Source organism: Calidris pugnax, unplaced genomic scaffold (genome assembly GCF_001431845.1).
Source record: "Calidris pugnax isolate Ruff unplaced genomic scaffold, ASM143184v1 scaffold156, whole genome shotgun sequence".
Taxonomy (NCBI): Eukaryota; Metazoa; Chordata; class Aves; order Charadriiformes; family Scolopacidae; genus Calidris; species Calidris pugnax.
Window position 1 is genome coordinate 1,043,640 of NW_015090889.1, and position 25,749 is coordinate 1,069,388.

Here is a 25,749-nt window from a genome sequence, read left to right on the forward strand (position 1 = left end):
GCCCAGCATGGGACCTCAAGTCTGAAATGCCATAATCCAAACCCAACTCAGCTGGGATTGGACCAGATAGTCCTGGTTCAAGCGCATCCCAAGGTCTCATCCGGACATCAGCCTCCTACAGTCCAACCAAACCTCCTTAATTCAGATGATGAAAGCTGTGTGAGATCCACTAGTTTTGTGGCATTTCTCCATTCCTAGAATAGCTCTCAGGAAAAAACAGTTTGCAAGATGTTGTTGACATCAGGGAGTTCAGTTAAACACTGAAATTGCTGCCCTTATCCTACCAAACCCAAGCACCTCCCGCTTGCTTCCCCTCTCACAATAAACCGAATCCATTTACTGTTCATAGGAAGCAGACTGGACTGAGTTCAGGGCTGGAAATAATTAATCTGAATAATTCACCAGCTGCAAAGCCATTAAGAGGGCTGGTATTTCTTTCAAACCTATTCTCTACTAGTTGTTTGTCTCCCACCCCTTCCTCCTGGGCGTTGCGTGGCTGGCCTCTTCCCACACTCCTCCTCCTCCTCGGGGCTCACTGGACTGGCTCAGCTCAGGTTTTTCCCTCTCCATCTCTTCCACCACCAGACTTTATTCTTCCCTGTCACTGTGTTTCAGACTACCCAGCTGCCCCTCTGCCCTGTAAGTCCTCACTGCCTGGATATAACTCATTTTTCACACAAGCTTACTGCAGCAAAACAAGACATCCATAAACACTTTTGACAACTGAGAGAAAAGTTTTTATCCATTGCTAAAAGGGGAGCTCCTGTGCCTACACATGTCCACCTTCTTCACCTCTGGATTTTGAGCTTTGGCTACTATTTGCCACATTTTGGCTACAAAAGATGCTGTGTGTACTAAGTAGAGCCAACATTTGAGATCAACTTCTGTGTGTGAATCTGTGGAAAGACCGGGTCAGGAACATTCAATTTCATTTTAAATCACAGCTGCAACCAAGTTTCATGTGAAGCAATACTTACAAAAATTGCTTGTCCTTCAAGTTGACCCTATGAAAAAGCAAAATAGGACCTGTTAATGAAGTAATATACTAAAAAGTGATGGCAAAACCACATAAATAATGAATTGAGGAATTTAAAAAAGGCTAATATTGCAGCATATAGTAATCTATGCGGCTGTCATTCATCTGCATGAGCACTGGGATACAGACTCTGTTCTCCCAATAAGTAAGAATTATTGCTGTCACAATTAAGATACAAAAACAATGGGCTGTTTGATCTTTGTGGGCACTACTGGCAAGAATGTGTTTTTGGGAGAAAAAAAAAGCAAGTGAGGAATACAGAGAAAAAGATCAGAAGGGAGAAAATAATGCATAAATAAAGAAATAACATATCATGGCAACAATATTCTTTCATTCGCCGTGATCCCAGAAACCTGCAGGAGTCAGAACTGACAACCAGAGTGACAGAAAACCACAGGAAATCTGAGCATCCCCCTCACTCACAACTTCTCACGGGAAGGTTTCTGAGCACTGCCCAGCAGGGATCAGGAAATATCACTGGATGCATTTCACTGAACATCAGGTGGGGAGGCTGAAGGAAGAGGGGTGAGAAAATAAAGGAGAATGAAGATGAGCAGAAGACAAAGCAAGAAAAATTGAAATGTGAAGAAGGACCATCAACTAAAAGATTGGAAAGCCTGCAATGCCCCTCTGTGTGTACATGTAAGCCTTTGATTCCTGCACTGGTGATGTTGCTGTCTTGTGGACAGACTGGCCTTTGCAGAGCGTGGTGTGAAAGTGCTCCCCTCACAGCACCCAACCTGCCACACTCCCCTCTCTGCCTGAGCAGAGGCTGGAAATTCTCTGTTCCCGCCTTGCTGAACTCAAAGAGCAGCTTCACCACGCTGAGAAAAGCACTGGCATGTTTTGAGAATAGCCTTTAAAAGCAGACAGTATTAAAGCCATCCAGCAGCACGGAGGAACAGCTTTCATCTCAGCACTAATTGCTCAGCCGTGCAGCAGAAGAGGATGGGCGGTGTTCATCCGCAAACGGAAAAGGAAGGGGAAATTGGACAGAAAAAGGGAAGGAAGGAAGAGAAGGGGATAGCGAAATAAAGCAAAGTAAGAAAGGAAAGGAGAAATCAAATGAAAAATAGAACTAAAGGAAAGAGAGGAAATGGAAAGCAAGGAGGAAAAGTAGAGCTTTCAAGAACAAAAAAACCTGGAAGTTGAACAGATCTTCTAGGATATGGACTTCGACAACTGCAACTAAAGCAGCGCTATTAAACTTCAAATTCAGCATTTCAGTAGGCCACAGAGATAAAAATACACTGAAAACTTCGTGTCTCCTTTAACTCACACTCTTATCTGTGTCAGGCACTGCAATACACATACACTGACATTACAACTCCAACTGTGCATAGAGTCGTGAAATTCACCTTATATGTAGGGAGGCGCACAGAAAATTCAAAATTATAAGTGCTATTTTAGTAGATGGTAAAAGTCAGTGCTAGGAATTCATAAGCAAGTCTCAATGGTTTTACATGATAAATTAGACAAAAAGGAGCAAAAGTATATCACACTGGCTAGATTACAGAAAAACACCGTGATTTCCTTCTGCTCAATATCCAGAGCAGATCTGGGGCTTGGATCCTCAGCATAATTCACAAACCAGCAACAGGCAGACAGTCGCAAGTTCCCACTTGCAAATTCTGCTCCAGTGCTTTGACGGCTGATGAAAAGAAATACTCACCATGCTAAGCATATCCAAACTCAGGGGAACATCGTGTGAGAGCTGTTTAACTGCTTTGTCACCTTCAACCTCTGAGTAGAAGACCTTGGGAAGAAGATATAGTCAAGTTGGTTAAAGCAATAACTCAGTGCTTCAGAATGAGTTAAAAACAAGGCGCATTGTTACAATGTTGTGGACAGCATTTGAGCCAATGATCCCTGCCTTTTCAAATGCATGGAAAACTAATGCACTTTAACATTCCCTTCTTATTTGCCAGAAGTTCTCAGCATGACCAAAGGACACCATCTGACAGTGTATATGCTGAACTGACACGAAACACAGCCCAGTTTTTAGGGCAGACTTGAACTGTGCATCACTTACTGCGCATCACTTATTGTGCATCACTGGGCCATTGGTCAGCATGGACAGCTGAAAACTTGTGGGACTGCTCTGCACAAGTTAGGCACTTTACTTCATATAGGGAAGATACTGACATTACATGGTTTTGTCATTATAAAAATTGCTGTATCATAAATGTCTCTCCATGCCTGTTGCCATGTACTTGAGACTAATGAACCAGGGAGAGTCTGCTTTTCTATGCACAGAGACCCTGAGATGTCCGAGGGTCAAAAGGTAAGATCAAGCGAAGATGGTTTGGGTACATCACTGTCAGTGCTGTTTGTCATTGGTTTTATTATCATGCCATGCATGAGCTCATGGCTTAAAAATAAACTTGGGGTCAGACACTTGCTCTACTGCATGAACGGTGGAAACTACGATTTGTGACTGTAAAGCGTTGCAACTGTTTGAAAAATATCATGGCTGGTAGGAAAGCCACCTACTCATGGCACCTCTATTTTCACACAGAAGAACGGACCCAGCTACACACAGAGCCCAGCTGAGGCAAGTTCTGGCCTTAGTGCTTCTCATTGCCCTAGACTACAAGCAATATCGTAACAATAAAAACAGGGCTGCATTCGTGTAACTTCCAAGACCATGGGATGAAGGGGCATGTGTACCAGAAACACCTGTTGCAGGTGTACTTTTCAGTGTACATTAATAATAAAAGTAGACATGAGTTTTCTGCTTTCCACCTTTTTATGTGAATTTTGGATATTTTTTTTCTGGAAATTCCATATCCTTCCAGAAAAAATGCTAGCAAAAAAATATGCTATTTGTTTTTTGCTGAAGAGGAAAACAATAAATTCTAGTTGATAACCTACATCTTTCGTGCTAATTTCCCATTGACTAACTTCCCATGGACTAACTTCCATTGTGGGACTGAGTTCTACTGCCACAGAATACCTGTTGAAGCAATAAAAATTAATAAATGGCAGATTAGTGCTCATTCTTTTTCTGCTTGCACACTAAAACACAGTACCTAACATAGGCTAGCATTCTGTTTTGCCAAACAGGCAGATGGTAATGTGGCAGAGGCTTGGAGGGGGTCAGAGCTTCCCCCAAGCACCTCCCGCTTGCTTCCCCTCTCACAATAAACCGAATCCATTTACTGTTCATAGGAAGCAGACTGGACTGAGTTCAGGGCTGGAAATAATTAATCTGAATAATTCACCAGCTGCAAAGCCATTAAGAGGGCTGGTATTTCTTTCAAACCTATTCTCTACTAGTTGTTTGTCTCCCACCCCTTCCTCCTGGGCGTTGCGTGGCTGGCCTCTTCCCACACTCCTCCTCCTCCTCGGGGCTCACTGGACTGGCTCAGCTCAGGTTTTTCCCTCTCCATCTCTTCCACCACCAGACTTTATTCTTCCCTGTCACTGTGTTTCAGACTACCCAGCTGCCCCTCTGCCCTGTAAGTCCTCACTGCCTGGATATAACTCATTTTTCACACAAGCTTACTGCAGCAAAACAAGACATCCATAAACACTTTTGACAACTGAGAGAAAAGTTTTTATCCATTGCTAAAAGGGGAGCTCCTGTGCCTACACATGTCCACCTTCTTCACCTCTGGATTTTGAGCTTTGGCTACTATTTGCCACATTTTGGCTACAAAAGATGCTGTGTGTACTAAGTAGAGCCAACATTTGAGATCAACTTCTGTGTGTGGAAAGACCGGGTCAGGAACATTCAATTTCATTTTAAATCACAGCTGCAACCAAGTTTCATGTGAAGCAATACTTACAAAAATTGCTTGTCCTTCAAGTTGACCCTATGAAAAAGCAAAATAGGACCTGTTAATGAAGTAATATACTAAAAAGTGATGGCAAAACCACATAAATAATGAATTGAGGAATTTAAAAAAGGCTAATATTGCAGCATATAGTAATCTATGCGGCTGTCATTCATCTGCATGAGCACTGGGATACAGACTCTGTTCTCCCAATAAGTAAGAATTATTGCTGTCACAATTAAGATACAAAAACAATGGGCTGTTTGATCTTTGTGGGCACTACTGGCAAGAATGTGTTTTTGGGAGAAAAAAAAAGCAAGTGAGGAATACAGAGAAAAAGATCAGAAGGGAGAAAATAATGCATAAATAAAGAAATAACATATCATGGCAACAATATTCTTTCATTCGCCGTGATCCCAGAAACCTGCAGGAGTCAGAACTGACAACCAGAGTGACAGAAAACCACAGGAAATCTGAGCATCCCCCTCACTCACAACTTCTCACGGGAAGGTTTCTGAGCACTGCCCAGCAGGGATCAGGAAATATCACTGGATGCATTTCACTGAACATCAGGTGGGGAGGCTGAAGGAAGAGGGGTGAGAAAATAAAGGAGAATGAAGATGAGCAGAAGACAAAGCAAGAAAAATTGAAATGTGAAGAAGGACCATCAACTAAAAGATTGGAAAGCCTGCAATGCCCCTCTGTGTGTACATGTAAGCCTTTGATTCCTGCACTGGTGATGTTGCTGTCTTGTGGACAGACTGGCCTTTGCAGAGCGTGGTGTGAAAGTGCTCCCCTCACAGCACCCAACCTGCCACACTCCCCTCTCTGCCTGAGCAGAGGCTGGAAATTCTCTGTTCCCGCCTTGCTGAACTCAAAGAGCAGCTTCACCACGCTGAGAAAAGCACTGGCATGTTTTGAGAATAGCCTTTAAAAGCAGACAGTATTAAAGCCATCCAGCAGCATGGAGGAACAGCTTTCATCTCAGCACTAATTGCTCAGCCGTGCAGCAGAAGAGGATGGGCGGTGTTCATCCGCAAACGGAAAAGGAAGGGGAAATTGGACAGAAAAAGGGAAGGAAGGAAGAGAAGGGGATAGCGAAATAAAGCAAAGTAAGAAAGGAAAGGAGAAATCAAATGAAAAATAGAACTAAAGGAAAGAGAGGAAATGGAAAGCAAGGAGGAAAAGTAGAGCTTTCAAGAACAAAAAAACCTGGAAGTTGAACAGATCTTCTAGGATATGGACTTCGACAACTGCAACTAAAGCAGCGCTATTAAACTTCAAATTCAGCATTTCAGTAGGCCACAGAGATAAAAATACACTGAAAACTTCGTGTCTCCTTTAACTCACACTCTTATCTGTGTCAGGCACTGCAATACACATACACTGACATTACAACTCCAACTGTGCATAGAGTCGTGAAATTCACCTTATATGTAGGGAGGCGCACAGAAAATTCAAAATTATAAGTGCTATTTTAGTAGATGGTAAAAGTCAGTGCTAGGAATTCATAAGCAAGTCTCAATGGTTTTACATGATAAATTAGACAAAAAGGAGCAAAAGTATATCACACTGGCTAGATTACAGAAAAACACCGTGATTTCCTTCTGCTCAATATCCAGAGCAGATCTGGGGCTTGGATCCTCAGCATAATTCACAAACCAGCAACAGGCAGACAGTCGCAAGTTCCCACTTGCAAATTCTGCTCCAGTGCTTTGACGGCTGATGAAAAGAAATACTCACCATGCTAAGCATATCCAAACTCAGGGGAACATCGTGTGAGAGCTGTTTAACTGCTTTGTCACCTTCAACCTCTGAGTAGAAGACCTTGGGAAGAAGATATAGTCAAGTTGGTTAAAGCAATAACTCAGTGCTTCAGAATGAGTTAAAAACAAGGCGCATTGTTACAATGTTGTGGACAGCATTTGAGCCAATGATCCCTGCCTTTTCAAATGCATGGAAAACTAATGCACTTTAACATTCCCTTCTTATTTGCCAGAAGTTCTCAGCATGACCAAAGGACACCATCTGACAGTGTATATGCTGAACTGACACGAAACACAGCCCAGTTTTTAGGGCAGACTTGAACTGTGCATCACTTACTGCGCATCACTTATTGTGCATCACTGGGCCATTGGTCAGCATGGACAGCTGAAAACTTGTGGGACTGCTCTGCACAAGTTAGGCACTTTACTTCATATAGGGAAGATACTGACATTACATGGTTTTGTCATTATAAAAATTGCTGTATCATAAATGTCTCTCCATGCCTGTTGCCATGTACTTGAGACTAATGAACCAGGGAGAGTCTGCTTTTCTATGCACAGAGACCCTGAGATGTCCGAGGGTCAAAAGGTAAGATCAAGCGAAGATGGTTTGGGTACATCACTGTCAGTGCTGTTTGTCATTGGTTTTATTATCATGCCATGCATGAGCTCATGGCTTAAAAATAAACTTGGGGTCAGACACTTGCTCTACTGCATGAACGGTGGAAACTACGATTTGTGACTGTAAAGCGTTGCAACTGTTTGAAAAATATCATGGCTGGTAGGAAAGCCACCTACTCATGGCACCTCTATTTTCACACAGAAGAACGGACCCAGCTACACACAGAGCCCAGCTGAGGCAAGTTCTGGCCTTAGTGCTTCTCATTGCCCTAGACTACAAGCAATATCGTAACAATAAAAACAGGGCTGCATTCGTGTAACTTCCAAGACCATGGGATGAAGGGGCATGTGTACCAGAAACACCTGTTGCAGGTGTACTTTTCAGTGTACATTAATAATAAAAGTAGACATGAGTTTTCTGCTTTCCACCTTTTTATGTGAATTTTGGATATTTTTTTTCTGGAAATTCCATATCCTTCCAGAAAAAATGCTAGCAAAAAAATATGCTATTTGTTTTTTGCTGAAGAGGAAAACAATAAATTCTAGTTGATAACCTACATCTTTCGTGCTAATTTCCCATTGACTAACTTCCCATGGACTAACTTCCATTGTGGGACTGAGTTCTACTGCCACAGAATACCTGTTGAAGCAATAAAAATTAATAAATGGCAGATTAGTGCTCATTCTTTTTCTGCTTGCACACTAAAACACAGTACCTAACATAGGCTAGCATTCTGTTTTGCCAAACAGGCAGATGGTAATGTGGCAGAGGCTTGGAGGGGGTCAGAGCTTCCCCTATAAAATTGATGGCTAAAACAGGAACATCACTCAACTTCTTTAAGGGAAATTCACCACTGAGGTATGGGGTAATAAAAGAAAGTCACTTCTGATATTTAAGGCTGGGCTCCCAGGGGTGCTATGCAGTACAGTATCTATCAGGGGAAGGGACACCATGAAATTCTCCTTCCCCTGTACCTGCTGCCACTCTAGGAAGGTTTAGAGGCACAGTTTGGAAAAGCTATTCCTGCTAAAGCAATCCTCAGGCTGGAAGTACATGTCAAAGGATCTGAACAGCCCGAAACCACCATGCATCTCCCTTCACACACAGAGTGTAATATCATCGACCTGCTCTGCTCTACTTTACTGTTTTACCAGCTGCAGAGAGCGCCGAGATCCTTGCATGAAAACCACAACAGAAAAGCAATCTATATCCACTGCAAGCCCTTGGCATCCAACCCAAATTCCCACCATAGCTTGCTTCTAAAACATGAACTGCTTGTTTCTTAAAGCTACAGCTCAATCCGTTCCAGCTCACTGTTCCCTCACTGCTTTCTGGGCAATGGTACTGTTTGTTAGGAGAGCGAGCTCTCCTGCTTGCTTCTCCATGCCACACGCACAGGCTGAGGCCGTGTAGGTACGGCAGCCCTCCACCAGCAGCACAGAGGACCACTTACTGTATATCCCGTGATGGTGCTCGCGTGCTGCTTTGGCATCCTCCATTGCACGCTGAATGCTGTGCAGTTCAGTGAATCCAGCAGTATATCGAGAGGCGGCCCCAGCCTATCTGCTCAAAACAAAATGATATTGTATAAGAAGCCGTAGGACATAAAACTTCTCCTCTAGCCACCTGGAAGGGATGGTTTTGAAGAAGAAGAAACCTGGGCTGCCCCCATTCCAAACTGTCAAACATAGCCCACTGCTCAGATGGTGTATCTTCTCCCTCTCCACCTCTGCCTTCCAAAGCAGTGACGGGACACCAGGAGAGAGAGGACAAAGAGGGAAATCCCCTTTCTCAGCAGCAAGAAGCTGTTGATCAGCTCAGGACATCTCATGGACACCTTCAACCTCCCCCTCACCTCCCTCCTCCCCAGGCTTCATGTCCAACTGTAACACAATGGTGTGAGGAAAACCAAACCAAACCGTTTGCTGCTTTGGCACAGGCCAAGGGACCCACTTCATGGGCCACCAAGGTCTCTGCAACCTCAATTCCTTCATGACAGCTATGCATGGGAAAAGCAACAATTTAAGTAAGAAGCAAGTTTCTTCTGATGAGAAAAGCACAAAGGAGGCCTCAGTTCCCACCTACTCCTCTCAAGGTGCAGGTTATGGCAATGGGATCTCTCAGCCATCACACACCCAGTGCTGCATCAACCCTGTCTCTCACCAGCTGCAGCAGGAGGAGGGTATTTTTACACAGATATACTGCTCTCACGGCAGCTATCAGTCTCCTCTTCCCATGGTACCGGTTGGCATTTCAGTACAACAGCTAATCCAACTACTGCAAAAAAATAGTCTGGAGAAGAAGGAAACCCATCTCCAGTACTGGAGACCACCTTCAGTAACATGTTTGTAAATGCATTCACTGCCAGAGAAAGGGCAGGCAAAGGAGAATGTCTGCTCTCTAACACAAACAATTTTTTTAACACAACTTCACCAAACCACCGTCGTCCATGCTCTTGAAACCAAACCCACCTAATAAACTACTGCAACAGAGAACCGATTCAAACACTCTAACAACAACTTTAATTTTTACTATGCTTAGTTTTTTGCATGGCCTTACCTATGAAAATTTCAAGTAAAGGCTAAAGAAACCCCTTCCCCCCCTTTTTTTTCCACTAGCTCTGACAAAATACCAAATGAAAACAAGCTACTCTAAAGGTAATTTTTAGATGTGAAGAAAGCCCACATCAGATTTACGCTTCTCACTTCCACCAAGATATATTTGAAGCTAAATACAAAATTTAACAGCTTACAAACTCTGCACAGTGTTGATCAACATCAATACCTGAGTAATTAAAACACGGGCAGAAATTATATTCTGGTCCTTTTCAAACTGATCTTGCATTTTTCTATGACTAGGAGACTTTTTGGTATATGTTTCTTTATTTGAGTGAGCTTATCTGGCCAGTTGGCATCCATGTACCTAGGGTAACACCAATTATTCTCTTTTCCTGGCTCTTCCACCTATCAATCTCTCCTCACTGCTAAAAGAAATCTTGTTCAGTGCTCAGTGCAATCATTAAAGGACAAATATATAAATGACATTTTAAAGTCTCTAACTTCTCTCACCATTTAGTCCCTATGCCTGAAGTTTCAACCATTCTTACCTAAAAAAATTCCCAGCAGACTATCGTCTGGGCAGGGCTGCACAAGGACTATACTCGATGGGCTCCTCACCAAGAACTTTTAAATTATTTTTCCTTTTATTGTTGAAACAACACGGTCCAGCATAAAGAAACCAATACACCTTCACAAAAAGGAACTACCCATTGTATGCTAGAGGTTTGTGTTTTCTGCATACCCCCAATGCCACTGAGCAACCTGTAGGCTTTTAGGTGTGTGTTCCCTAGATGCTGAGAACTACCCAGGACCTAAAGACGGGGACGTCCACACATCCATACTGCCTGTACAGTCTGTGGCACAGGTTCAGCCTCCTGTGAAAGTCTCCCAGGAATGCCTTGGAGGACAGCACAGCTCACAAACAACGTCTGTAAGTGGGAATGGACATCTTTTGGGGAGGGAAGAAAGGAGTTCAGCCATATGGATGAGAGCCAGACCATGCCATGCTACTTGCTCCCTGGGCTCTCACCCATTTTCGTTATTAGCACCGACTTAGACACATGGACCCCTGCTTGGTTCAGGGGCTCTGAGCACAGCAGAGTTCTACCTCTCGTCCTTGCCTCCTCCCTGCATTCAGCAGTGTCTGGACCACACACCACCACGTACCACCTGCTACCCAAAGGAGGGACAGGAAAGAGCCACCAGGGCTGGGGTATCACTATCTACTCAAGTAGTATTTCACATTCAGGAAACAACTTTCCAATCTTCACAACACCCGGTGAGGCAGATTAATATCACAGCTACAACAGGAGTAAAGAAAAAAAAGAATCCCCCTAAACATTCACTCAATATATTCATGCTACCCTTGTATGACTTGCTGGAGAGGCTCTATGAGACAAGTTTGCTAGGAGGCACAGTTGCTGAAATAACAAATTTTAACCAGCAATGACAAATATTCACATAAGGCAGGCTTCAAATTTATATTCTGAATGCACTATGGGCCAATAAAATTATTTACAGAAAATATTTGGTGAATAATTTGGAACAACAAATAAATTTGAGGAAAAAAATGCAGTCCATTTGCAGCTATCTGCAGACAGAGAGGCAACATCTGTTTAATAAGGAGCCACACCATGAATTATTCACCCCAGCCCTACTAAACACTACTATCTCTAGTTTGCAGATGATGACAGAGACAGAGAGCCAAACACTGACCTCAGTTACACTGGCCTATAAATTGTCACTGGAGGAGTAAATGCTAACTAAAGCCAGGGAAAATGAGATCAAGGACCTGGAGAGGTCCATCCTCCTTATTTAATTCTCTGTAGAAGTCAGGGAACTCTTCTAACACAATGAAGGCAATGGCAGGAGGCTTGCTTGGGAACCACATGTAAACTCCACCAGTGCCCAGCCCTGCCTTCACCCTGCCCAGCAGTCAAACGATGGTCTGGGGACCGTGCAGCATCCTCACCCTGCTGGGGACCATGCTGTCTCCTGGTTAACCCAGGAGACAAGGGGAAAAGAAAACCTGTATTTTATCAGAGTTAGCCTGATGGTTGGATGAGAGGATCTTAAAGGTCCCTTCCGACCTAGACAATTCTATGATTCTATACCTGCCCTGTGCGCAGAGTTATATCTTGGGGAGGACAGAGGGCAAGGCAGAGGGGAGCATCTCAGACGGTGGCTGTTCCCACAGTCCTCTGCTGTCACCACGCCTGACTTCGCAGCTTATTGATGCGCGTCTGGGGATTCAGAGTCACTTCTGGTTGCCAGGGTCCGAATTTCACACAACGTGGCAGAAAGTGAAAAATGTCCATTTTTGGACTGACCTTTCCCTTTGGAGCCACGACGAAGTGACTGCACGACCTGACACAAGCAGTGTTTATGCCACTGAGATGCAAGGGGATGTCAGGGCCTTGGAACAGTCGTGCTGCAACACTATATCAAAGCAGTTTGCCAGCTGATCACAACTGTTGCAATACACATTGTGGTTTTACTAACAAATTATTTTTAGATAAATGTGCACTTGAGGTATTTTGCAAGATTGTACAGAACATCATGTATTATGCATACTAAAAATGGATACTGATATTAAAACTCATCTAAACTTTTAAGTCTTTATGTTAAAGATCATGTTTAGGCTATAAAAAATAAAAACCGTTTTCAAGGGTAAAACTCTTTGGCTACTCATAGTTCCTCCTACAATTCAGGTCAGAAAAACCTCTCTTCTCAAAATTCAGCATGAAATCTCTGATAATTGGGTAGCACCATGCACAACGCAATACCACAAGGGAACCTACTCCCCTCTGCAGCCTGCTGGATGGGAACCTGCAAGCAAGGGAGGTACAATATAATATATATTTCTACATACTCTGAAGATATGCCTCAGTGATGATCCCACCTGCAAACACCCTCTGCAGTTGGATCTGGAGAATAGCTAAGAAGGCATGGAAATTAGATCTGATCATCAAGAACAAGGAATCAATTTATATAAAAATAAAATTAAACACATTTTGTACAAACACAGTCATTCTCCTTTCTGGCCTGTCAGGCACAGAAAGTTTGGCATTGTCCAAAATGCTTTGATGAAACTGCTAATGGAAGCAACAACTTTGGTTCCATGCAAAGAAGCCCTCAATCAAGGGGGAGTACTCCTACACATAATTATGACTGTACATTGTAAAACTATATCAAATATGAGAAGTTAATGAGGATTTGGCTGTAGATAAGCAATGTTGAGCTGACCTTGTATTTACTTTTTTTGCTTACAGCTATTCTGTTTCTTGTTTATAGATCTCTTTGGTTCTGTACTTCTGAAAATATGCAAAAACTGCTAAACCAATGAAGAAGCCACCAAACAAGGTCTCCAAGTCAGCTGAAGAATACGTGTGCCCTCTCCCAAACGTGGAGTTCATTTTAACACTTTTAAACAATTACCGTTATTTAAATTTATGCTTCACAAAAGCAACTCAAATTAAAAATGGTAAAAAGTTTATCCTATCGATACAAGTGTCATTTGCATTGCGGCTCCCACTGCCACATACAACAGCCTCTGACCATAAATTAAACACTTAAAGGCTACCATTAGGGTGGCCACAGGGAAAGTGCCTTCTGGGAAATGGTCTGCAGCCTGCGCAGTCAATGATGTACCAGAACCTCGGGATCCTCCTTGCCATCACTAAATCCACCAGTGGAGATGTCACTTCCATGTGTACCCATGTGATTTTAAGCAGAGCTACCTTGGGTACCTAATGGGAGCACTTCAAATTAATCCACCCATTGGTCCCAGACTAACCATGCTGGCCTCCCGCAAAGCTCAGGAGCAACCACTTCAGATTGACGCTTCCCTCCAGCTACTGCAAGAAAACTGCTCATGTGGACACAGGAAAGTTCCTCCTTCCTTCCAGTCAGGAAGTGACCCCAAAATCTTTCTACAGTGATGAATAGTTATGAGAAAAAACTCAGCTTCAAAACAAATACGTCTCTTTTGATCCCAAGCTTCACATCTGAAGCACTTTGGGTGAGTTGGATAAAGCTTGTCACAGTTGGTACTACTATTTTAAAGGAAATTTCAAAATTAATTTAAATTTCAAACTAGATGAAAATAATACTGACTGAAAACAGTATTTTTTCAAATATTCATGAATGGAATATCTGAAAGGATTGGGTTTGGAAAATTTTCTTTTAGAATTTTAATTATACCTTGCATTTCATCTTCTCTTTCCTTTTTAGATGCTTATGCTGTTCCAAGGCATGCAGGTAGTCACAAGTACTTACAGATCCTGAAATAATATACAAATACTTCACAGATACAATCCACTTGCAAGAATATGATAACTCAATTAAGGGAAAATAGATGGTTTATTTCATCTTTACTAGTTTGTGGTTTGGAAAATCAAAATCTTCATGCTACATATTCTTTACTACCATTAATAATAGGGCATAGGCCAATGAAACAAGATAACCATTTCACTATTTTACTTTTAAATCTCTGCAGGTAACAGGTAAGAGGTACTGACTGAAGGGCTCCTTATTTTCCAGGTTGATGTGTCTCCTGTTTCTGTGCCATGAAACAAGAGAAGGTGTTGATGAAATGCCGAGTGTCACTACTATGTCACAATATAAGAATGTAAGAACAAAAAATGTCACGAAAGACAATTCAATCTAATTCTAAATTGAAGTTTTCAGAACAAGCCACTTTTTGTAAGGAGAAATTCATTTGGATCCATTTTGTTTCAAACACTTTAGTTCACTGATTTATAAAAAAACCTGAGTTTTATTGAAATAGCATTTCATCATTGAAGAAGTTCTTTTCAAGACAACAGTCTGTCCACTCCTAGAGGTGAAACAAAGTCTATTATGGCCCCTTCACTGAAATATTGGTGAAATTGTCATTTGTAAAACAATAAACAGGGACAGGGTCTTTTCTTGTTTCCCTTCTTTTTACAGGCTGAACGAGGTTATGCAAACACCGCAGTGGAATGAAGACAGCATGACGAACTGAAAAAGGTCAGGAAATCCTAAATGAAAAAAATATGCCATCTTTTAATCTCTTTGAAGCACTTTCCAGCTCCCACTGCCCAGCAGTGCTATGTGAGACAGCAAGAATCTCCCAGCTGCAACAACTACAAAGGACCATGACTCGAAACTGGAAAATCTAACTGGTGTCTTCTGGTCCTGCGCCCTGAGTAGCAATATCAACATGGAAAACATAAAAAGAAAATGGAGAAATCTTGGTAGTTGTTGCTCGGAGTGAGTCACCTACCACTGCCAGTGCACTGGATCCTGACAAAAGGGAATCCACTGGACTGCCTGCACACTGCCACAGCGAGCACCAGTGCAGAGACTACGGGCAGCATGGTCTTACAGAAGCATCAAGATTTTTGACCCAGACAGCAGTGCACAAACCTTTGGAAAGACTAACCCTATCTCAGTTAGTCCTTTAAAAATACTTTAATAAACACAATGAAAAAAAAAATAGAACCAAACCAACCAAACAAAACACCTGAACATTATAATAAGAGCAGGACTGGACCCATGTGATGTTTTTCGGATGCAGTATATAGCATCTCTTATCTGCCCCAGGTACATCTGAGGTGACAGTCATCAGGGTATTTATAGCTCAAGGAAGAGGAATGAAGGAGGCAAAGCTCAGAACTTAAGCTACAGCACAACACAGTGAATCTCATTAAAAATCAACAGGCACAATGTCAGTGGTGACATTCTCACAGCTTTTCCTGCTGTGCCTTGGCCCTGCAGATCGCGGACGAGAAGGGCAGAGGTGGGTGGGAAGTCCCATTCGCCTCCTCACACTCTTCCTGCTCCGGGGAAGGCCCCAACTGCAGAGGAGGAGGAACGAGGGGAGCTCTGGCACAGATGCGAGAAGGAAAAGCAGAAACTGATTTTTTAAATATTTTTTTTAAGAGCTAGATACAGAAAAAAAAAAACTTCTAACTGTGCATGATTACGCACTGGAACAGCTTTTGGGGAATTCCTGGTGCTGAAGGTTATTAAAAGCAGGGGACACCATTACTTCTGAGCAAAGGTCTAGTTTATACCTGTCCTGCCTTTGTTAAGAGGAACAGACAGGGCAATATCTGAATAACTCTTACAAGCTTGTGTTTTTAATAATTGGAGGTTCAGAGGTCAGTCTGACTAACACAATGCATACACTGTACCTGCATCTGAGATAATCTGGTGAACTATGGAAGTGCTTTCCTCTTCCAGCATAGACCTATTATGGATGCCTGTAAAAAGCCCCACCAAGACGCTCTATCTGGACAACCTCAGGTGCATTCCTGGAAGCCCAAGTCAAAATTTAGTGCCCCCAAAACCAGGCCTGTGCTTCAGCTGCCAATGCCCCAGTGCTGGGGCACAGCTGTCCTAATTCCTGATGTCTCCACAGCCTCTTGGTCTGGCAGAGCAAAATGGTAGCCAGGTCCCTATTCCTGGCGAAGGGGAAGCACCAAGGTTCACTTCTCTCTGCTCCAGCCTACGAGGCTGCTTGAACGCTAAGCCCAACGTTCTTCCTGGCTTGGGATTTCCTGCCTTGTCCCTGCAGATGTGTCCAGCAGCCGGTGGGCTGTGGCTGGCGCTGCCTGTTGCCACGGTCCTGCCTGCCCTGGTACTGCCTGCCTTCTCATCAGCTACTTCACCAGTTTCCAAATAACTTATATTAAAAAAAAAAAAAAAAAAAAAAAAAGCCTCTGGGGAGGTCTAACAGCTCTAACATAAATATTAGAAAGTAGATGAAAACAAGCAACAGTGTGTTAGCAAGTCTATGCAACAGACTTTAATAATCTGTAGGACTTTGCCCAGTTGGGTTTTGAGTATCTCTAAGGATAGGGACTACACAACCTCTCCAGGCAAGAAAGTGCTCAGTCACCCTTACTGTAAAAAAAGTTTTTTCTTATGTTTAAATGGAATTCCCTGTGTTTCAGCTTGTGCCCATTGCCTTCAGTTCTGTCAAAGGGCAGCACTGAGAAAAGACTGGCTCCACCTTCATTACTTCCCCCATCAGATATTTAAACATATTGATAAGATCCCCCTGAGCCTTTTTTACTCTCCAAGCTGAACCGCTTCTCTCAGCCTCTCATCCCCAAGATGCTCCAGTCCTTTAATTACCTTTGTGGCCCTTTGCTGCACTTGCCCTAGTATGTCCATGTCTCTCTTGTACTGGGCAGCCCAGAAACTGATCAAATCCTCCAGATGTGTCTCCCCAATACTCACTAGGTAGAAGGATCACCTCCCTCTACCTCCTGGCAACACTCCTCCAAATGCAGCCCAAGATACTGCTGGCCTTTTTGTGGTAAGGGCAGATCCTCCAGGGCTGACACTGCACAGTGGTCCTGACCCGAGCACAGAAATCAGCTCAATTGTGATTGTGACTTTATTGAAGGCTGCTGAAAGCCAGGTCAGGGAGGAAATCTGGCATCTTCACGAGCAGCAGGAAATTCTTCTCCAACTTAGTTCCTCCATAAGAAATGGGATAATTTCACTACCTTCTGCAGTCAGCAAGTCTCCATTCAGCAGCAGTATCAGTAAAAACCACAGAGGAAATTCATTGTCTCTATTAAGTGACAGAAATAGATGTGTTTTTTTTAAACATGAATCCCCGCACTAATGTGCAAAGAGCCAGTAAAAAGCAGTGGGATGTGAAAGCTGGGAGAACAACTGGGAGGCATGAAACCTTTGCTGCAAGAGACAACGAGACATAGAAATACATCTCAGCATAAATAAATACCAAATATGTAAGAGAACAAACAGTGAATGACCCAGGCATTGTTACAACGCTCACAAAGCTAGCATCTAACACTCCCGAATCATCTCAAAGCATTCCCTGCTCCACTGCAGCTTGCAGAGTCCAGCCCTTTGGCACAAACCCATAACAGGGTGCCCTTCTTTTGGCATCAGCTGGTTAAATGGCTCTTTCTTTTCCCCTTTCTGCCCATTTTACGTGCAGCCCAGTCCTTTGTCCAGTGGTGACTTTCTTCCTCTTATATTCTGCAGGTTTATTCTTCCATTCTCCCTGTGATCACTACATCTGATGACTTCACAGAGGTAAATGGCTTGAACACTCTCATGTCAGCCTAAGTCCATTAGCAGACATCAGGAGGTGATCATCCCCCAGTCCTCGGCACTGGTGAAGCCCCACTTCAAGTGCTGTGTTCAGTTTTGGGCCCCTCACCACAAAAAAGACACTGAGGTGCTGGAGCAAGTCCAGAGAAGGGCAACGAAGCTGGTGAGGGGCCTGGACAGTAAGTCTTGGAGTTGTTCAGCCTAGAGAAAAGGAGGCTGAGGGGAGACCTTATCACTATCTACAACTACCTGAAGGGAGGTTGTAGAGAAGCAGGGATTGGTCTCTTCTCCGAAGTGACAGGTGAGAGGACTAGTGGAAATGCCTCAAGTTGCACCAGGGGAGGTTCAGATTAGATATTAGGAAACATTTTCACACTGAAAGGGTGAGGATTGGAATGGGCTGCCCAGTGAAGTGGCTGAGGCACCATCCCTGGAGGCTTTTGAAAAACAGGTTGACATAGTGCTTAGAGATATAGTTTAGTGATGGGGGGGTGTGTGTGTGTGTATGGTTTTCTTTTGGTTTTTTATCAGAATTAGGTTGATGGTTGGACTAGATGATCGTAAAGTTCCCTTTCAACCTAGACGATTCTATACGGAAAGAGCTGCAGTTCTTGACTGTATAGTTCACCACACCACAGCGCTGCCACCATGACTGTTCAGTCACGATGAAAACAGTAGCAACCCACGCGCAAGAGGCTCATGAGGGAACGGGAGCATCATGAAAGGGGGAACAGGAACCAAAAATGCCAGCAGGACCTTGGTCTCTGTGTTCATAGCTGGAGCACCAGCTGCAATGTCACCATCTCTGTAAATAGTCATCTCCATAAAAAGCCTGCTTATTCTTAGAAATTTGCTGTCTTCTCCTGTGATTATCTAGAAAGCAGAATATGAAGCAGAGCTGAAACATTTCTGTTCTAAGTAACAAATTCTGGCTTCTGCTATCCCTAATTAAACCAGGAAAGTTCTGGTCCTAAACACTTACTTTCCATCGTTTGCAGTTTGACAGGTTTTGTTCATGTTTTTTTCTTAAAATGGTCTTGTAGTTGTAATTTCACATGCATGAAAGAATTTAACTTGAGTGAAATTCTCTATAATCTTTGCCCTTAGGATTTTTTCAGAAGATTTTTGAGCTCAGCAACACAAAGCCATCTTGGTTTAAAACTTTATATGTGCAATAACACCTCTGACACATCAGAAGAATCAGAATGATTTCTGTATTTGAAAGCAGCATGCTCACCATTGACAAGGTGCTCATTTCCCTTCATTTAGAAAGACGGTTCAAAATGCAAGTTCCAAATGTACACAGGTGTTGATATTTGACTATATCAACATTTTCACAGGTGGCAGCAATTTTAAATTACTTTAAAAATCAAGAGAAGTGTGAAGAATAATTTGTCTTAGGATTTTTCCAGCCTTGGAGATCTTCCTGTGTGAGTTACACCAACCTGACTGTCCTCTGAGGACACAGGGAAACTCAGAAGTGCTCGGTGTCCTCTTCTCGGAACAACTACTCTTAACATGACTGCAATCTGCACTGTTATTTAAAAAGTGTTTAATAGCTATTAGGTTAATATATCTAAATTGAAAGACACCCCCCCCATCACCACTTAGTGTTACACCAAGAAAGCCAGGTGCAGAATATGTTAGCACCTGCACATGATTTATCTCTTCTATGTCTAAAAATTATACAGGATAACATTGAGCAGAGCTTGAATGAAAGATCTTTTTACAAAGCTGGTGTATTTTGACCATCCAAATACATGACCAGAAAGTCACTAACAGAAGAAAGAGTTTCTCCCACAGCCCCATAGCTGTCCTCTTCCGTTTGAATAAAAGGGTCCCTGGGCCAGTATGGTGTGGATTTCTTTTTCATTGGAGGCCAATATCTTGAGGAGCTTTCTTCATGAGTAGTCCTTACTCCTGGGTGTAGTTACACTGTGCTTGGTAGCAGACTTGGTGTGAACTCGGTGTATTTCACACTCTACACTTCTCACCTGCACCATGGATCATCACACACCATATCATTACCTTGGTTTGAGTTAATTACCTGGTTGTGACAGTTTTCCCTAAGCCTCCAATTTTCAGTGGCTTATGCCCTCCCAAAGCAGCTACTTTCAAAGATGAATTTGGCTGTGCTTATTCTGATCTCAAAGTCTGAAAAAATAGTATTCATCTTTTGCTGTGGTTTGGATGTTCACGTTATATGAAATAACCGATTTGGTTTTCATGTGTAAGCACCTTCACAAAAAGAAATAAATAAAAGGAAATAAAATCTTGCCTATTCTTACCCAAAAGTATTTCCTTTCAGTTGGACACGTTTGGGATTTTGTTTGTTTTGTCGGGTTTTTTTAGATAGATCATTTGTTTGCACAGAAAACCATTAGGAAATTTTCTTAAAGATCACATAGCTAACATAGTCTCCTGTGTGCCTGTAGTTTAGAAAGTCTTTTATTACATGATCACAGACCACTGTTGCACACTCACTGATAAATACGGCACCAAATTGCACACTCTTTAATATATGAAATAATAAAGACCTCTCACAGTAATTTACACAGATTACAGGCATTTTTTATATATTTTAATAACTTTTTATCATGAGAAAAACTTTCTATAACTATTTATTTTAGTGTTTCACTTAATTGTGGAGAAAAAACGGTGAAAAGGTCCTGTCAGTCCCATTTTGAGTCCCCATCATGAAGCAACAATATTAGTCACCTACTTATTTTTATTTTCAGTAAGACCACATTAAAGGGATGTAGGCAGAATCAGGCATTAGATTGAGTCCCAATATACGCATGATCTGAGAAACGGGAAACTCCCAAGTATACTCTCAGCTAATTGATGAGTTTGGGGGGCAGTGAAGAGAACTCATCCACTCAAATTTTCCATTTTAAGACAGCAGGGTACTCTCCCGCTCCTCACGATGTCTTTGGGTGACCGACACTCAGAATCCCTGCCACTAAGCTTGAGAAGGTGAATCTGATGGTCGGAGGTGCTCACTCCTGACGAGCTGCACACAGGACACAGTGCTGTCCCCTGACTAGTCCAGTGTCACTGTGTATGAGCCAGAGAAAAAGTAAATGTTTTTTTTTCTGCAAGGCACAGAAAGATCTGGAAGATACAGAGGAATTCACCTATGTATTATTACTGAGGTAACACCCAGCAGCCTTGACTAAAACTGGGGGACAACTGTGCTGAGCACCCGACAGACGTCCTGTTATTGTCTAATGTGGCATGGTTGGAAAAGGATAAAAAAAAAAAAAGCACAAAACCATTCTAACTCCATTTTGAAAACTGAAAATCTGGCCTGGGAAGGCCTGGCAAACCCTCAAAGCAAGTCTGTGACAGCCTCAGGACAGAAGGATTTCCCAAGGCTCACGCCAGTGCCTTAACTCCAAAACAACCCCTCTTCTCCAAAGCATCACTGGGAACCCCAGTGTCTCATACAGGTATAATTCCATCGATTTTTAAAAAAATTCTTGGCTAATTTTACCTTTCTGAACACTGGTAAAAGTCTGTATAGTAGTTTTAGAAGGGGCATTGGAAAGTGGTGCCCAAGAACTACCTTTACCAAAAGTTTCCCTTTACAGAAGAAGATACTGATTTCAAGATAGAAAGGACCAAACATATTTTGCTGCAAATAAAACTAAAATGAGAAAACACACTTCAAAATGACTGATTAGCAGTGACATACCAAGTAACACGCTCAAGTGAAATAATTTACTGCATTCTCATTGCTGCTCCGGAGGGCATTAGGGGAACGCTTGTATGTGCACCAAGTGGTAATGGGATTGATCAGCGCTGGCAGGATTTACCAGGAGATGGGCACCAAGGGTATGAGAGCAGCTCCAGTCAAAATGAAAATGTCACACAACATTGTGACACAACTTACACCGAAATGTGATAAACAGCATACATATATATAATTAGCGCTCGCTTGATTTTATTGGTGTTGAAGACATCAAACAGTGTGGTCTGATAGCCCACGTTTTGGCTTATGTCTGAAACAGTAAAAGAATTATATTAATCTTTCCCCAAATAAATTATTCACATCTTCTTTATTAGTTTTATCTCACAGATATGCACCATCTCTGCCAGCTCTGCAGCCTTCATGTGAGGAATCATCCAGCTTCAGACCCATTCCTCTCCTCAGACACTTTGCATTCAGCAGCAGATCAGCCTCACCCTTGCACACTTTATGTGCAGAATTTATTATGGCAATGAATAATAACTTATCCTATTGTTGTTCCAAAAAAAAAATTTGTAATATTTAAAAAATTCAAATAAGCACCTTCCTTCCCAAAGACTTCCACATTTTCCCCCTCCATAGGCCTGATTTCCAAGGTAGTTTGACCTATTTTGATACCTAAATAGGGCTAGACTTTCAAAAGTGTTCCATATCCAGCAGCTCTTATTATAGCCAGATTTTCTAAAGAATTCAAGTATTGCAGTGCCAAGTTCTTTGGAAAAAAAAGACATTTACTGTAGCCCTGACCAGGGAGCCGGGCTCTTTCGAAAATCTGGCCCTGATATTGAGTGCTGCAGTCTTGTAAAGTCTTCAGGCTTTAACTGGGCTGATTCTTCCAGCCTTTACACACAAAGCCAGAGATGTCTACCATTATGGACATCTGGGAAATAGATACAATACAAGCCCAATTCTTTATTTATATTAGTTGGCAAGCATAATTATTTTTTTTAAAAAAGGATTCCTAAGCATCAGATACTATTTTATTTTCTCTATGCAGACCAACTCAACAGTTCTAACATTTTACAGGGCTTTGGAACTGATTCTGATACTAAAAAAGTAACAATGAAATATAGTGCAACAAGTTCATGCCATGACCATCCATGGGAAAACAGCTAAGTGGTCATCTCTTTCCCCTATAATTCTCTAAAATCAGAGAACCATTAAAATTCAATATTATTGTGCTTGTATTAGTAGTACACACTGAGGGCTAGGTTTAGGCTTTCCAGCCTTCAACCAGTTGACTGAAACTTGAAACAGAAGCTGCGAAAACCTATGCTTTGCAGAAGGCAAAAGCAAAAAAACAATGTGAAAGCAGCAGCACGAGTGCCAACTTCTGGGAGCACAAGATTTAGAGAATCCCAGCCTAATCTGTTTCCAACTACGCTATTCACCACACGGTGTCTAAGGATTTGTTTTAAGCCCTTCCCAAAGTGTCTGTCATCCCGTTTCCTTGTCTCCAGCAAATGTATCATGTAACTGTAAATAAATGTTCAAACGAGTTTAGCAGTCATCAGGATGTTTCAAATTTAAGCACAACAGCTTTTTTCCCTGAAGTTTAATTTAAGCTGCATTTGTGACCATTTTACTATATACTTTATTTTTAACTTCACAGACAGATTTCTCACTCTGCTGCTTTCTTGGGATTGCAAATTTGATCCCTGTAAAATGAGCCCTGAATGAAAAACTTGGAAATATGGAGAGGCATTTGACTATATTTTTTTCTTTTGACCCACAGGACCTCCCAGTCAGCTCATTATTGAAGATGAACTGGTTCTATCACTTCTCTCTCAATACAACCTTTTGCCTTCACCTCCGTTACAATTCCTGTTCGAGGCTCACATCTACTGCCATTAAAACGGCAAAGTGAAAGGAAAAAAAAAAAAAATCTTAAAGAACTTTTTATTTTCTTATCTCTTCTTCATCCCCTACTTTTGGACGTGCGAGTAAATGACAGTTCCCCCTCACTCTTAACTACCCAGCATGTAATACGCCACAGAACAAGGCAGAGATGTGAGCTACCTGGAACTGAACCTGTTCTCAGTGTTTTGACAGCAACATTTCACAGTAGGGACCCAGCCACAGAATTCTCGGAAGCCTGCAATTCCAATAGCCCTTGGCAGAATGCAGATAGGATTTAGATCCTATACTGCTGCACACAAACTGGGGGAAGGGAGGATTTCCCTCTTCAAATCTTGCTAAAAGTGGATCTTCAAACGCTTGCACAGATTTTGAAAAAATTCTTACCATATAAAACTGGCTACTTCTTATAGAGCAAAAAAGTAGAAAAGGAACAACTAAATCAGGCAGTGAATCTGAAATAACATTAGTTATTAAAAAAACCCCACAAACTAACATAAAATGTGTAGCAACAGAATGAACACACATTATCACATTAATTCATCTCCTCCATGGTACTACAAATAATTTGTTTCCAAGGTTTAAACTGTTTTAACTCAATGCATAGAAACACATTTCTACTAAGTCTGTCATTCTGCTGTGATTAGGGGAAACAAGAATGCCAGTACAGTAGGGGAATCTTTAAAAATATTTACACATTTTCATCCTCAATTTCACATATCTAGTATTTTAATGCAAGCTACTAATCATCTCGTTCACAACTACTGTCTGCCCAATTTCCTCAAGTACTTAATGGCAGCTATTATGATAACCAAGGATCATGGGACTAGATCCCTAAGAGACAAGGTCAGACCAGTAAAATTAGCCATCTGTCCAGTAAGGGCTTTAAGCTCAGGCTGTATTTAAGTATTAAGTTTCCAACTGTACAGGCTTTTTTTTTTTTTTTTCCTCACAAGAGCAAGAGAATGCACAATACTGATTCTAAAAACAGCAATACAAATCTTTTAACACTGTGGAATATACGCAAAAAGGGTCTGATCCTGCAAACATTTGGCGAGCTGAGGCAGAATTTACTAAACTGGTCATATTTTCTATTGATCCAACACCAGTGAAGTTAGTGATAAACACCAGCGTTGGCCTCAAACACCCCAGGACAGTCTTAGTGTTTGAAACTGTCCCGCGTGTCAATATCTTGTCCAAGCACCCCAATTTTTTACATTTTCAGAATGTCAAACTTCACCATGCGCTGTGTCCGATCTCACTGTTCATATTTTACCTTAAAGTTTCATACACTGCAGACTGTAAGGGCTGCAAAAGCTGCTCAGAGTCCAGGTTTTTAACTTTCAACCACTAAGAACCACGCACCACCACCTCCTCCAATGTGCAAAACACCACCACAGCCACGGGAACTCTCCCGCAGGTCACAGGTGACGCTCAGAAGCAGGACCCTGAAGTACCCAACATCACGCACGGTACAGAATAACTACATTTTTTGATGAAATTATTGCTTCCCTGGCCATTCTTCTTTCACATTTACTTCTCTATGCCATGCTATTCGCTACCACACAGATAAATGTCACAGCCAAAGCACATCCTTGCCGACGGGAAACTTCTGACTGGCACCGAGGTTCACCTGGCTCCCAGCTCCGCTCCCGCAGCACCACAGGTTGCGGGCTCCAGGGAAAACGCACAAAATCTTTGCCAGTTCCTTCCGTCCCCAGCAGCAGTCGGATCTCGGTCTCTAACCTGGGCGAACCCGTCGGCACCGGGTGTAAAACGCCAGAGGAACCGGATCGCGCACCGACTCCACCGCTTCCAGCGGCAGCGCTCCCCGCCGCCGCCCGGGCACCCTCTCCCACCCGCGGGTGGAAGGACAAAGCAGGGGCTTGCAGGGAAAGGGCAGGAGCGTCACCCCGGAGCTCAGGGACGAGTTAATTTCACGGGGCAGAGTCCCACGGCGGAGGGGCCGGCGGCGGGCACTGCGCTGCCCCGACACGGCTGCCCGGCGGGGTGGCGGTCCCCCCGGGGCTCCCCTCCCTGCGGCCCACGCCAGTTTTCAAGGGACGTGAAACTTTGCCAGGTGCCGTGGCGGCATGTCCCCCCGCCCCCGCCACCCCGGGCACCGCCGCCCGCCCTACCTTGCCGGCGGGGGATGCTCCTTCGCGGCGCGGCCGCGCAGCCGAGGCAGGCAGCCAGGAGCAGGAGGGAGAGGAGGCAGCGGCGGTGGCAGCGGCCCGGCCCCTCCATGTGCACCGCGTTCCCCCCGCCGCCGCCCGGGCTGGGGAGGTGGGGGCCGGTGGC

At 43.0% G+C, this 25,749-nt stretch overlaps 1 protein-coding gene across 2 annotated transcripts in view; it reads right to left on the minus strand.

Annotated features, from left to right (window-relative positions):
* Nucleotides 1–25,710, minus strand: part of EGFLAM (EGF-like, fibronectin type III and laminin G domains) — a 78,795-nt gene extending 53,085 nt beyond the window's left edge. Inside the window, exons 1-4 of one of the 2 annotated variants that reach the window (XM_014947660.1) lie at nucleotides 25,587–25,710; nucleotides 8,657–8,766; nucleotides 6,559–6,642; nucleotides 4,828–4,854 (exon numbers count right to left, since the gene is read on the minus strand). In XM_014947660.1, the coding sequence (XP_014803146.1) occupies nucleotides 4,828–4,854; nucleotides 6,559–6,642; nucleotides 8,657–8,766; nucleotides 25,587–25,695 (330 nt within the window). In that variant the 5' untranslated portion in view covers nucleotides 25,696–25,710. Of the gene's footprint in view, nucleotides 1–977; nucleotides 1,005–2,708; nucleotides 2,787–4,827; nucleotides 4,855–6,558; nucleotides 6,643–8,656; nucleotides 8,767–25,586 lie in introns of those variants that run through there. The other variant, XM_014947662.1, reaches the window with a different exon arrangement.
* Nucleotides 25,711–25,749: the final 39 nt, after the last annotated feature.